Raw genomic sequence first — 13561 nt, forward strand, 5'->3', positions numbered from 1 at the left:
CAAAGAATTTCCCTTTTAAAGCATTGGCCCATTGACAAAATAATTACCAAAATGCAGATATTTTCTACAATTCATAAGCCCTGCAGGTAGGGCTTTAGAATTGTACCTGCTGCCCCTATTGCATAATCGTAAAAGGCGACTAAATTTAGGATCTTATCTTTTCTCTTCTTCTTAACTGACTTTAATCTTTCCTAATGCCTCGCTTGGCACCGCCTCACGTTTGGCCTTGAGTTGGCGTTCGCCCCTGCGAGGAAGGCTCTGGGTTCTGTCCCCTGTCTGAGACACACCAAAGTCTATGAAAGTGGTAGTTTCTGCTCCTGCTTAGCGCTCAGTATACAGGGAGTGGGACGACTGGTTCGCCCGTTGTCAGTATCATGTGACCGGGTGGGGTGTGTTGCTTGGTGTCTTCGGCGGCATGCTTCAGTGAAATAGCACTATAAAAAGGGTAACAGTTCCACTATACAAGAAGACACAACATGAATATACCGCAGTCTCCCAAAACACGCACCTCGCACAACATACACGCAGCACACCACATACATGGGAGACCATTCTTACATGACCATTGCAGTTAATAGGACGTTAATTAATCAAACAAACAAACAATTCATAAGAATCCATATCATGTACAGTTTCGCACGTATATAATTGAATACATTAGATTTATACCAATATATGTAATTTGTATGTTGATGTTGTATTCACATTTAAGTTAAAAAATCAGTAAGTCTGAAATATGCAAATGTATGACCCTGGATATATATATACTATTTTGTAATAGGATAAACATATGTATAACACATGTTTCAATACATCCGTTTTACATTTGTTTATATTTACATGTGTTTTTCGTATGTTTACCATATGCATTACGCAAGTTTACCAAACGTATTACGTTTCGTACTTACGTTTAACATGCGTGTGATCCTCAACTTGCGTTTTTGTACATTTTATAGCATAAGTATATCGCTAGTTTTACTCACGTTAAACCTGTGTGCCAGTGATATGAAAACGGCATTTACCGTGATAGGCATGGTAGTTAAACACATGCTTATAACACAAAAGACAGAAATCTGTCCATTAATAATAATCATCCAGAAAAGAAATTCGAGGAGGTAGACTCACAGAGCTTTATTAATGTAATCAAATCAGAATTTAAGTTTAATTGCTTCGTATTTTATATGTGCACATGACCACCTGTATGAACAAGTGACTTTCATATATAAACTTCCAAAGACACACGTGTACATGCACATGCAAAACCTAGTGTATATTGAAGTTTTATAAGATCGTCATTGACATATTTGGGATATAGCTGACAAGATAGCTTCAATGAAACCTTGCTAGGTGAGTACATTGTTAATTTTCAGTTTGTTTATGTTATAATCAAAATGTATATCACATGTGGGAAGAATGTATGTATTCACTCATGACTTTTTACGTAACTGTATAGATCTACATATGGTCATTGGAAATTGTATTTGAGAATACCTTGAACGTATTAACCATTTTATTCTTACATTTTATTATGGCAAGGCTTCAGGTTACACGTAGATACGTCTTGGGTACTTTATATATTTCATAATAAATATATATATATGTATATCTAGGTGTTAGTAATTACACCTTGAAAAGCGAGCGTTCGACTGATTTCCCTTCCTTAGAAACACAAATGAAAAAAAATGAAAAAAATGCATAGTTTTTAACCTTAGGCAGCCAACCCCAGAGTTGTGAATAAGCATTTGCCGTGAAAGGCGTAGTAAGGATTAATTACATGCATATAGCACAAAAGACGGCGATCTGTCCACAATAGAAATCCGAGGTTTTCTTAGATTAACAAGATATTACGATTAATTACTTGAGCTTGATATTCTACAATTTCACCGCAAGGAAATACAAATTAACGGTCTCGAATCCCTTTTCATTTGTATATATTAAAAACAATAACATTATATCTAGGTATATATTTTATTTGAATGGTAAACATTCACAGAAAATACATTTTTATCATTCGCCATCACTGTGAATCGATGAATCCGTTGACCCACTTCCTGTAGGAACTTAGCCGTGTGTACACACCAGGAATATTCGGAACACATGAGCCCGACCCCCAGGACGTAATGCCAACAAGTGTATCTTCACATACTACTGGACCACCGCTGTCACCCTGTGAATTAAAGACATAAGCAATATATGGAAGTTTCGCTGCGCACCAACCAGTATTCCACTGTCTACCAAAATATTCAACACACACTAAAATGAAATTGTTAATAGGACTTTAATTAAAATAGAAAATGGATGCTACGCGAACATGCTATGAACCGATCTGTCCCAGAATGTACTATGCACAAGTACGGTCTGTGAACCTTCATATGGAATTTGAGAAAGATCCTGTCAGTGAGATAAAGCAAGAATTGTAACGAACGGAAGGACGGACTACCACGGATGAAGGACCAAATGTATAACAATCTGATTAAAATACAAATTGAACGGAGTGAGTCGGAGTGGTTATAAGTATCTGTTTTTTAATCTGATTGATTGAATACCAAAAATAAATAAATACATTAAAATTAGAATAAATAGAATGAAATAAGTTATGGATAAATTATGATCAATCAGCAATGTATGGCTTTCTTTGAGATGAACACATTTTCTGTAATGTATGTATGTGGTGCATCACTATCGACCATGCCAACATATCGTGCCATGACATTGTATAATACATCATTTGTCTATATACATACTCTGCATCCACTGGTCTCTCCGTTGAATATACAAATATGCCTGGGACTGATCATTTTTTTACCCCATGCTAATTTACATTCGCGCTGGCTGAGTATGGTAGTGCCTGCCTCCTGTAAAATGTCAGTTGTATAACCTGGAAAAAATATGAAATCATCGGTGGACGGCGGTAAAGTGATATTTCATCAAATCTATTTATTATCTTTGGTTAATCACCATATTTACGTCCTATCAGCAGTCAGGACCATTTTAGCTCTGTGTATATGGTGCTATGCATGTGTGAAGTACAAGATGCATGATTTGGGAGACCATTAGAAATTCGTGTCTTCTTAGCATTAACGTAGTGGGACTACTGGTTCAATGTGACCGGCTGGGATTTATTGTTTGGTGTCTTTGGTTGCATACTTCAATGATATGGCACTCTAAAACGGTAAGGATTACCACTATACAAGAAGTCTCCCCACACACGCATTTCACATCGTATACATTGCAGGCCGTCCTTTCATGATATTGATAATTTAACAAACAAAAGTATGTTATGACGGCCTGCGGTATGACTGTTTACAATATTACCGCAGTCTCCCAAAAGTCCTGGCAAAGATCAATAGAACAGATTTGTATGACAATTAATATCGAACCAATAGTATAAATGTATACCAGTTTCATCCATTCCCCAGCCAGTCATTATACATCGTTCGTCGGTGAATCGGTAGGAATCCTCAGGGATCGATATAGGGGCTGCCAGACCAGGCCCTGTTATAGTTTCGTTAAACTTGAGGACGGCTATATCGTCAGGATAACCATTCTCAGAATCGGTTATGTCCCAACCAGGATACTGAAATCATAGACAAAAAGATATAACAATTAAAATATTATAAGTCTTAACGGTTACTTTATTGCAACATTGCTAGGATCGTGTGTTACAAGTGGGCGGAGATTTCGATATTTGTTAAAGGGACAATTCAGACAGGTTAATTCTTTTACATAACCAAGAACAAAATATAGCATAAATGTATTGTTCTACATTTCTTATGAAACATGTAACGTAAAACATTGACAAATTCAACAACATTGTTAAGTATTTTAATTAATATCGTTGAAATGTAAAATCGTTGATCAATACGATTAAGCAGGTACAATATGGACGCTGTACCCATACTCGAGCCAAAGTCACGCACTTTAAACAAATGAACTACATAAGCACTGAGAAGGTGATAAAATGATTTTTAGACAAGACAATTCACCTAATTAGGTAAACACACTACTGTCAGAGCGATTTGAGCAGTTCTAGACAACAGTTGCATTACTCTACGAGCATGGGACAGGGTTCGGCATACAAGAAGTTCGACCACAATGTGTAATGGCGGACAGTGAGCGAGTTTGAACATCTACATACATGTCACCACATTGAGCTTTTTAGGCATATCACAGTAAAACCGACTGATCTAATTTCCATTAGAACTGGTTTTTTCCGATGTATGTACAAATTTTAATGTTCTCTTAGACTGAATTGTCCCTTTAATATTTTCTACTGCAGTAATATGACGTTAATCAATCAAACAAATAAAGAAAGCATTAAAGGAGTAAGACGACTGGTTTGCCTGTTGTCAGTTTAATGTTCTATTTTCTTTCTTCCTAACTTGTTTTTTTTATTAAATTATCGTCCTATTAAAAGCCAGGATTATGCAAGAACGGCATCCCATGTATCCGATGTGTGGCGTGTATGAAGTGCGAGTGTGTGTGTTTTGGGAGACTGCGGTTGTGTCTTGTATATTAATTTGTTATTTTTATAGTACGTCTCCAAAATCACACACCTTGCACATCAGACACGCTACACACGACCTACAAGGGAGGCCATCGTTACATGACCGTTGCTGTTAATAGGAGGTAAATTTAGCAAACCGAACCGAACCAAACCAGGCTTAACTATACAGCTATGTATGGACGACCTCCTTTTTATGTAATATTCGTGTTGTGTCTCCATGCCTGGTCGGAAGCATTATCTCCCATACTGTCTAATTAAACTGAAGTCTGGCTGACCTAAAACTAAACTAGTATATGCTTAAATTTTAACTTTATGCAAAGATACGTACTTGAATGGCCTCGGCGACACCAAAAGATTTTCCAGCGGTCGATGACAGTACGGAGGCTCCAACTCTGATGCTGAACAGTCTATAACATAAACGTGTAAGTATATTACTTTAATAATAATATTTCTTGTTAAATCTCAGCTCGGCAAGCCTCGCGCATCAACATTTTATCTAGATTACACTTTTCCTATCATTCATTTTCACGTTGAAAGAGTATTTTTTCTCTCAAATTCTAATATTTTTTTTACAATTTGTTCATAAAACATCCCATTCTTTTAACATGTATGTATTAACAAACGAGTGAGTTGTGTTATTTGAGGAAAAGGAGAAATTATATACTGCACAAATGCTAAATTTTGCGGGTGTAAAAATTCACGATTTATTGTTCGAATCATTTTTGCAAACTTGTTTGTGGCCTTTGAAAGCGTCGTTAAAAAGGCGAAGTCTCCAATGTTCTGTGAGTATTATATTACTATACAGTATTGAATACAAACTCCAATGGTAGGCTGTAGTAGACGCAATGAGCAGCAGTGACGGCTATTCTATCCGATACCACGACAGCTCCACAGAAATGCCTGCCAGCAAACTGGAACGAAGCTTGCCACGGGTGATCCTCTATCTTAGTATCCTCTCCATTTACAATCCGAGCACTGCTGCCAGACAACTCCTGAAATATACAGCCATTTAAAGGGACTATAACTTTAGATTGCACCGATGAAAACGTAAGCCAACCGTTATGCAACTTATTATATATCATAAATAGAGGATCTTACATGAGTGGCTATGTAATATGAATTTTTTCAAACGAGTTCATTAATTTGATAAGCAACGAGCCTTTAGGCGAGTTACATATCAAATTATGTAACGCTTTTGATAAACTTCATAATATATAGCCACTCAAGTAAGATTCCATTTATCACCTAACTTTTATTAAAGATGCTCCAACTCCCACAGAGAATAAATGATACTCATCATTTTAATAATAATTGTTGTTTAATCGTGCATATATATGTCTAATTAACACTTAAAATAATAATAAATAATTTATCTTGCCTTTGGTGCATGCGCCATCAATACTTCATTACATATAGAGCATAGTGCCAAGGAATTTTTCGCGATGCATTGATTACTTTTTTGTAATTTAAACTTGAAGTAAAATTAGAAGCTCTAACTTTCAAATAGTGTAAAATAAGTAATTTTTGTCATTAACTGAATCGTCTGCTCCTGTTTTCGATAATGAAAGCCATTTGTCAGCGGTTGAGCATCATTAATAGAAATATTAATTAAAGTTTTGATTAAATGCTGTCTCTATATAAAACAGTAGAAATCCGGTTCGGAGGCGAGTTTCCCGTCTACCGAGACAATCATGCGACGTCATATAAAGACTATGACGTCAAAACTACATGTGACGTCATAAGTGTTATTACACATGTGTCTTACGATACTTATCACGGCTTGACGGGCCAGCTTTGTAATAAAACTTACCTCAATTACAAAATTTAAAAGTACCGACAAGCAATTAAAATTATACATAAAACTAATTTTTCAGGTCTCGCTTAAAATGCATAAATTGCCGTCCGTAAGTTGTAATGTGCGCGATTTAAAATAAACAAAAATAACATTGCGGAATATCAAACAAGAAAACTGTAACTTGACGGTAGATCTAGAGATATCTACCCTATTTGTAAAGTGCTTATCACCATATTCTCATAATTTTGCTTCTTTTAAAGAGTTATTTAAATTCTCTGTGCAAGTACTGTATACATGATGTGATTATAATTAGGGCTCGGTGACCACATTATACAAGATTAACTTATAGCAGACACGTGTGTTTGTTGCTACGCCGCTAAAGGCGTGATAGTTAGCATAGTTTTATAAGCAATTCACGCCATCTTGCACGATAGCCATGTAGCAAGAAAGTTTGAATCAGACGGTTTATCCGTGTTACAAGCATTGCCCGTTGAAGTAATATGAAAACAAATTACGAAAATGACTTCAATCTGTCCGGATAAGGACGCCATCTTCCTGATAAATCATGGTCACATAGCGGTTTCATCCGTTCAGATTTCAGTGTAGAACAAGCATTCATGGTAAAAATATTATGAATTGCAAATTTCTAGGTATTAATCAGGCATTTTTAATGAAATCTGGTTTCATTAACAGGTGGAACAAATATATCTATAGTTGTATACCATTTTAGAGACAAATAACATATATTTCTTATTTAGAACATCATTGTAACAATATAATAAACAGACAACGCGAATGCTAATATATTGACATAACATACATGTACTAAAAAGCGGAATGACAGTACTAAATACTTAAAACGGAACGGAGAAAACGGAACAATGAACGATAAAAAGCGGAATGACAGTACTAAATACTTAAAACGGAATGAAAACGGAACAATGAACGATTCAAGATTTTCTTTGCCTTTTTTCTGAGTTTAGCAAACTGCATAAAATCCTTTTTATTTGTTGGTAACAAAAGTATAATTAAAACTTTGTACTAGACCTGGCTATATGTACCTTGCACTAACAAAAGCTCACAAATTATAAAATTGCTTCCAACGAACAATTAAAATTACTAAGCAATATCATCAATCATATCATTGATTAATTTCCATTTTTTCAAATCAAGCTTCCGCGTAGCCCACTTAGCTTTTTGGGAAGCTTACTATTGTTTTTACTTTGTGACCTCTTTCGACAAAATCTTGTGCACGAACCAGGCGCATGCTTCTCCTGTCTAGCTGTGATATCTTCGGCTTTCTCCATTCGGTTGATGGCAAATATTTTACGGATTTTAAACACAAAATATATTGCTGTTCGGTACTTTTTGATTTTTTAATTGCGAGAAAGTGTAAGTTTGGGGATATGTAACAAGTTACATAACGCTTGGTATCTGTTTTCAACGGTGAATTCTAAAGTTATATGCACCATACCTGCGCGAAAATATTGACATGCTATTGTATCTTCAGCAAAATGTTGAGAAAAAAACATACAGTCGAACTTGGTTGATTCGAACTCGGATAAAACGACAACTCGGCTTAATAGGAAGTACTTTGCCGGTCCCGGCAGAATTCCCTCTTTATCTCCGTTAAAAAACTCGAAAAACTCGTTTAATACGAAGTAAATGTTTTGTCCGAATGACAAAAATCCTACAGAAAATGTTCGTATAATACGAAGTAAGATTTTTTTGGGAGTAATAGATCGCCGAAAATGCCAATTAAAAAATCTGCCGTATTACGGCACTTCAAAAGCCGCTTTTATCTACATGAACATTGAGATACCTGTTAGATGTTAAGCAATTATCCTAAGCTATATTGTATCAACAATCATCAGTGAATAAATTGTTGTGATTTAATTAAATCAATATTTTGGATGTATTTCAGTTTTATAGTTATAACTTATTAATTGAAATAGGTTACCGTTATATTCAATATTGAAATACTGCTTAATCCATGTTTACACCATTTCAATGTCTTTTTCCTTGTTTTTTTTTTTATTATTATTTTCCTTGGTTTGTATTGAAATCTAAATAATTTTGAAAATATTTTCCATTTCCAAAGGACTTCAACATAAGGCATAAGGCGTTTCCAAAATAAATATACGATTTTGACAACTTCCTTGCCTACGACATGGAACTAATACAGGTATGTACACTAAGTGAAGAAATTGACAGTTGACTTTAGAACTCGCTTAATTCGAATACTCGGATAACTCGAAGTTTTCTTTGGTCCTTTCAAGTTCGTTTTAAACGAGTTTGACTGTATGTTGAATAAACTGTAAAAATTCATTCAAATGGATACACAACCATATATAATGACCAATAAACATTAGTTAAAACGCCGAATATATGCACTGTTTTATGCCTAATGCAGCACTGCAAAAACGCGGGATCTTTTTAGCTCTTATATATATATGTAAAATTAACACTTATGCAATAAGTATACTATAATTCTCAAATTGCTGGTAGCTTAAACTTCTTGATTTATGAGCATGGAAAGTATGGCTCATATAACTTTAAGGTACTACACTTATACTGGCAATTTGATTAAAATACACATCCTCGCACAACATACACGCAACACACTGCATACATAGGAGGCCGTCCTTACATGACCATAGCTGTTAATAGGACGATAATTGATTAAACAAACAAATCCTTATAACCATTCCGTGTAAGTTTATCATCAGGGTCTGTATCTTAATAATTTCTTATTACTGGCAATGTTGATCAATGAGTCAGATTTGAATTTAGTCATTGTTGAAGTTTTTGTTACACACGTACACCTGTCTATAACGACTGCCGAAGAGAAAGGAAATTGGTTTTTATAGGCAGATGTTCTTTAGGCACACTTTATTTTGTTTGTACATTATCATACAAGAATATCGTAAAGCGTGATCGTAGTAATTCATATAAACAGACAATCAATGGCGGCCGGGACCTAAATCACCGATATCAGTGGTTGTTGACCGCTAAGCAGGAGCATAAACTACTTTTATAGACTTTGGTGAGGGAACGGAACCCAGAGCCTACCTCACCGAGGTGAGCTCTCCACAGAAGGCCAAAAAGAGGTGGTGTAAAGGGAGACGTACTAATTTAGTCGCCTTTTATGATCTTGCAGCAGGTACAATCCAACGTCCTACCGTATAGCCTTTTGACGTTATTTTTTAACAATTAAAGGATTGTTAGACTGCATTTATTGGAGATATAAATGCAATCTGGGTGGCAGATAAATAGAATTGCGCCCGTTAGGGTATATGCCACCTAGATTGCATTTATATCCCCAATAAATGTTGGAAATATAAATACAATCTGGGTGGCAGATAAATAGATGTGGCCTGCCCGTAAGGGCGCTATGAATATTTATATGTCGCCCAGATTACATTTATATCTCCAATAAATGCATTCTAACAATTCCCTTTGTTATATTTACATTTTACTTTCAAGTTCAAAGTAAAACATAATTTAGATACGAGTGAACATTTGAATTTCCTGCTTCAGCCATTTACCTTAAAAACCAAGTTCAATGTGATAAAATATAATTTGTCCCTATAAAAAAATTCTCAATGCTTTTCGATACTTTTTAAGTTTACTTTCAATTATCCAGACATTTAAAAGATTTTTTTTTAGTTTTATAATCAAGCTTGTTCATTCAACTAAAATGTCAATTTTCCCGTGCGGACGAACATGGTGTCAGTAAACAAGAATCACATCCATTTATATAGATATTACTACACCAAGTCTTGGCTGCATTTATTGGCTCATAATGCAGATTACGATTATCATTAGAGTAATGGGAGTCGCAGTGGCAAAATGTAAATATTCTTCAATATGAATCTAATGAAAACCATATGTATGATCTCTTCTAATAGTTACAACTTAAAATTTGTTCTTTATAAAATTCCTGTTAGTATGTTTTATGTGCATTATGTGAGTCTTAAACCTCGTATTCTAACCGTATGTACAAATATTACTCCCTTGAGAAATTTCAATTCTTATTTGTACAAGTAAAATTAAAACCTATCCATAACAAATATGGTATTTCTAAAAATTCTTGTTACGCGTTTTGATGGTGAATAGCATTCAACGCTCTTACTGAATCTCCAGTATGAACATACGGCATATATTACTTAAAACATTATGTGAAGTATATTTATTTTGAAATATTAAAAATATTTTAAGAGACATCAAGTGATTTTAACATAACTTGAGGAAAACAAAACACGAGAATCATAAATAAACACAATTTTTGGGAATGCATAACATGTATAAATAGCACACACTGTCAATAGACGTGTACTTCTAATATGTATTTTAATAGCCTTACCTGTGCTTGTGCGACCTCGGGGTTATCAAAGGGAAAATCCAACTCTGCAACTAAAATGGAAAAGGATAAATTGATAAAACATTTGTCAAATATCACTCTCATGACTTTAAAAATGACGGCCAGTCTGAGGATTCGGCGAACATGTTCTTTACTTACAATCTGATTAAAATACAGATCCTTATAACCGTTAAAAGGATCTGACAAAATCACGTAGGAGGTCACGTCCAGATGACCTTCATACCACCTGGAATTCATACCAAATCCATTTTCTACACCTTCCTACATTAATTGGAAGCGATATTTCGTCCCAATAAACATACACAATAAGCTTTGTTGTGCTCTTTTGGCGAGATAGCTACGTAAACAAAAATAATTCTGACAGTTTTTTCAAACAATTCCGTCCCCTGAAATTCACTGTCAAAATTTTGCAAGTAGCAATGTGATTGGCCATTTTCAAAGGTCACCTGGACATGACCCCTAATGGGATAATCTCAGATCCTCTTATCAAACGTAGTGGTTATAAGGATCTGTAATTTAATTGCTTTACTTACTACCATTGTTAAGGGCAGCACACCAATGAGAGCTACTCGTCCGTAATTAAGAGTGTATATAGTGTTGTTACGATGACTACTGTATCTGATGTTGTACAATATGCAAGATAATGTGAATTGTTATAAAGAGATATTTAGGAAAGTATATTGCAATTTACACTATATATTGAATTATTTTTTGATGATCGATGCATTATGATATTAAATACCACGCATCAATCTTATCAACCAATTAAGCAAACCATTGGTTGATGAAACACTACTAACCTGCAAAGGCTGCCAGTGAAAGCAAGACGAGAATTTTCATTATGACAATATCAGCTGAACAGTGACCGTAAGGAATATCGACGGCTACAGCGACGTGCCTTTTATAGACAATATCACACATCTATCATATGCTAATTCCCAGCACCTCGCACGGACAGGTAAAACGTTTGTCCATGCTCCATATGTTTTTAATCTCTTGAGAACTGCTTGAGTTTTGGTAAAGTAGAATGTAAAATAATTTAACACCAAAGATCGTTCAGTTGTATAATGTTTTAATGATGAGTATATGTCATCTACTGTCCAATCGTCATTGAAATTGGATTGTAATTGTGGAAAAGCCCAGATGTTTTATTTATAATTGTGTGTATGAACATTTAAAGGTATTATATTTAAGTATGTCATCACATTTATTGTGTTTTAGATAGTACTTCACATGATTCGAGATATTAAACAGAATCGACGACTGATGTATCTCACCAGATTCGAAACAAACTAATGTGTAGTACAACAATCTGTAAATCTATAGATGCTCGACCGCTAAGAAAGGGTATTATTCAATATAAAAAACCTGAGCAGTCGAATGTGTATAATTATTTCTTTATAAAAGTTTCTTTTATTTAAACCGTTACCATAAAAAGTTTTAGTTTTTAATTTAAGTTCAAGTATAATCCAACTAAACTTATTGCTTTCCGAAAAAAGTATATGGCACTATGCTATACATGTAAAGAAATAATGATTTCCCATCCACCAAAAAGCAAATGTTATATTTTTTTGTGTTAATTAGACATGTATTTCAAGAGTGAACACCCATTATCGTTTAAATGATGAGTATCGTTTATGATCTGTCGGCGGCGGAGCATCTTTTAAATCTATAGATGCTCCACTGCTAACAAAGGGTTTATTCAATATAAAAAACCGGAGCAGACGAATGAGTATTATTTTTCCTTTACAAAAGTTTCTTTACTAACACCGTTACAATAGAATTTTTTTAACTTTTGATTTCAGTTCAATTATAATCCAACTAAAATTATTACTTCACGAAAAAAGTATATGGCACTATGCTATACATGGAAAGAAATAATGATTGCGCATCCACCAAAAAACAAATCATATATATTTTTGTGTTAATTAGACATGTATATACAAGAGTAAAAACAAATTGTTGCTTGTCGGCTGCGGAGCATCTTTTATGTCAATTTTGTTTTGTATTTGTTGTAATAATAAGGGCTTACCCGACCCCCTTTCGATATTAAAATTGTTTTCCGTTAAATAAAAGTGATATTTGCCGTTAGTGGGCAAAAATAAATTACGATGCTATTTATTTATTTTGCTGCAGGTAGGGCGTAAAATTTGTACGTGCTGCCCCTATTGCATAATCGCAAAAGGCGACTAAATTTTTCTTATCTTTTCTCTTCTTCCTAACTGACTTTTGGCCTTTTGAGCGCTCGTCCCTGTGAGGTAGGCAGTATTTGACACTTTGTTATCAATTAGACAGCAGGTCCACTTCGATATTGATTCAGGTAGACCTCCACCCATATAGGTTGACCTGAAAATCATGCTGAAAAATACTACCACTACTGGACACTAGAAAATCCTCAAATGTTTTTGTTGTTGTGCTATCGATTGACTAAGGGGAACTTTTTGTTTTGTTTGTGATGAGCCGAGTAACCTTTCAGTAAAATTCTTTTCTTTTTTTAAATTGATGACGAAAACCGAACAAAGGTATTCCTTGATTGCAATTTTAATATTGATATAAATTCATGTTATCAATCAGTCGCTTGTACTGCTTGTTTTGTAAAGTTAACAGATCCTTTCTACTGTGTCTGTCTTCCTCATCTTCAGCCTCTGCAATCTGATTAAAACACATGTCCTTATAACCACTCCGTTCAATAGAGGATCTGACAATATCCCATAAGGGGTCATGTCCAGATGACCTTTATACCACGTGTACTTCAGAGCAAATGTAGTTTCTACACCTAACAACGTCAATTGAAAATGTCTTTTCGACCCAGTATACATATATAATAAGCTTTGTTGTGCACTTCGGGCGAGATGGCTACACACACGAAAATAAT

The 13561-nt window shown here is 34.7% G+C and overlaps 2 protein-coding genes across 3 annotated transcripts in view; one reads left to right on the forward strand and one right to left on the reverse strand.

Moving 5' to 3' along the window:
* LOC138310265 (uncharacterized) overlaps nucleotides 1-13561 on the forward strand; it is a 143503-nt gene that overhangs the window by 41238 nt on the left and 88704 nt on the right. The gene's annotated exons all lie outside the window — the stretch shown is intronic.
* On the reverse strand, nucleotides 4818-11194 carry LOC138310783 (hypodermin-A-like). Its single transcript, XM_069252113.1, has 3 exons — nucleotides 10669-11194; nucleotides 5327-5499; nucleotides 4818-4914 (listed from the first exon to the last, which is right to left on the reverse strand). The coding sequence occupies exons 1-3, from the start codon at nucleotides 10921-10923 to the stop codon at nucleotides 4818-4820; spliced, it is 525 nt and encodes a 174-aa protein (XP_069108214.1). The 5' UTR covers nucleotides 10924-11194.

Source organism: Argopecten irradians, chromosome 16, assembly GCF_041381155.1.
Source record: "Argopecten irradians isolate NY chromosome 16, Ai_NY, whole genome shotgun sequence".
In the NCBI taxonomy this organism is placed as follows: Eukaryota; Metazoa; Mollusca; class Bivalvia; order Pectinida; family Pectinidae; genus Argopecten; species Argopecten irradians.

Coding starts and splice junctions, on each gene's coding strand:
- LOC138310783 (XM_069252113.1), bottom strand. CDS start 10,923: ATGAATTCCAGGTGGTATGAAGGTCATCTGGACGTGACCTCCTACGTG. Junction 5,500..10,668: donor CCGAGGTCGCACAAGCACAG/GTAAGGCTATTA, acceptor TGTATATTTCAG/GAGTTGTCTGGCAGCAGTGC. Junction 4,915..5,326: donor TACTACAGCCTACCATTGGA/GTTTGTATTCAA, acceptor TTTATGTTATAG/ACTGTTCAGCATCAGAGTTG.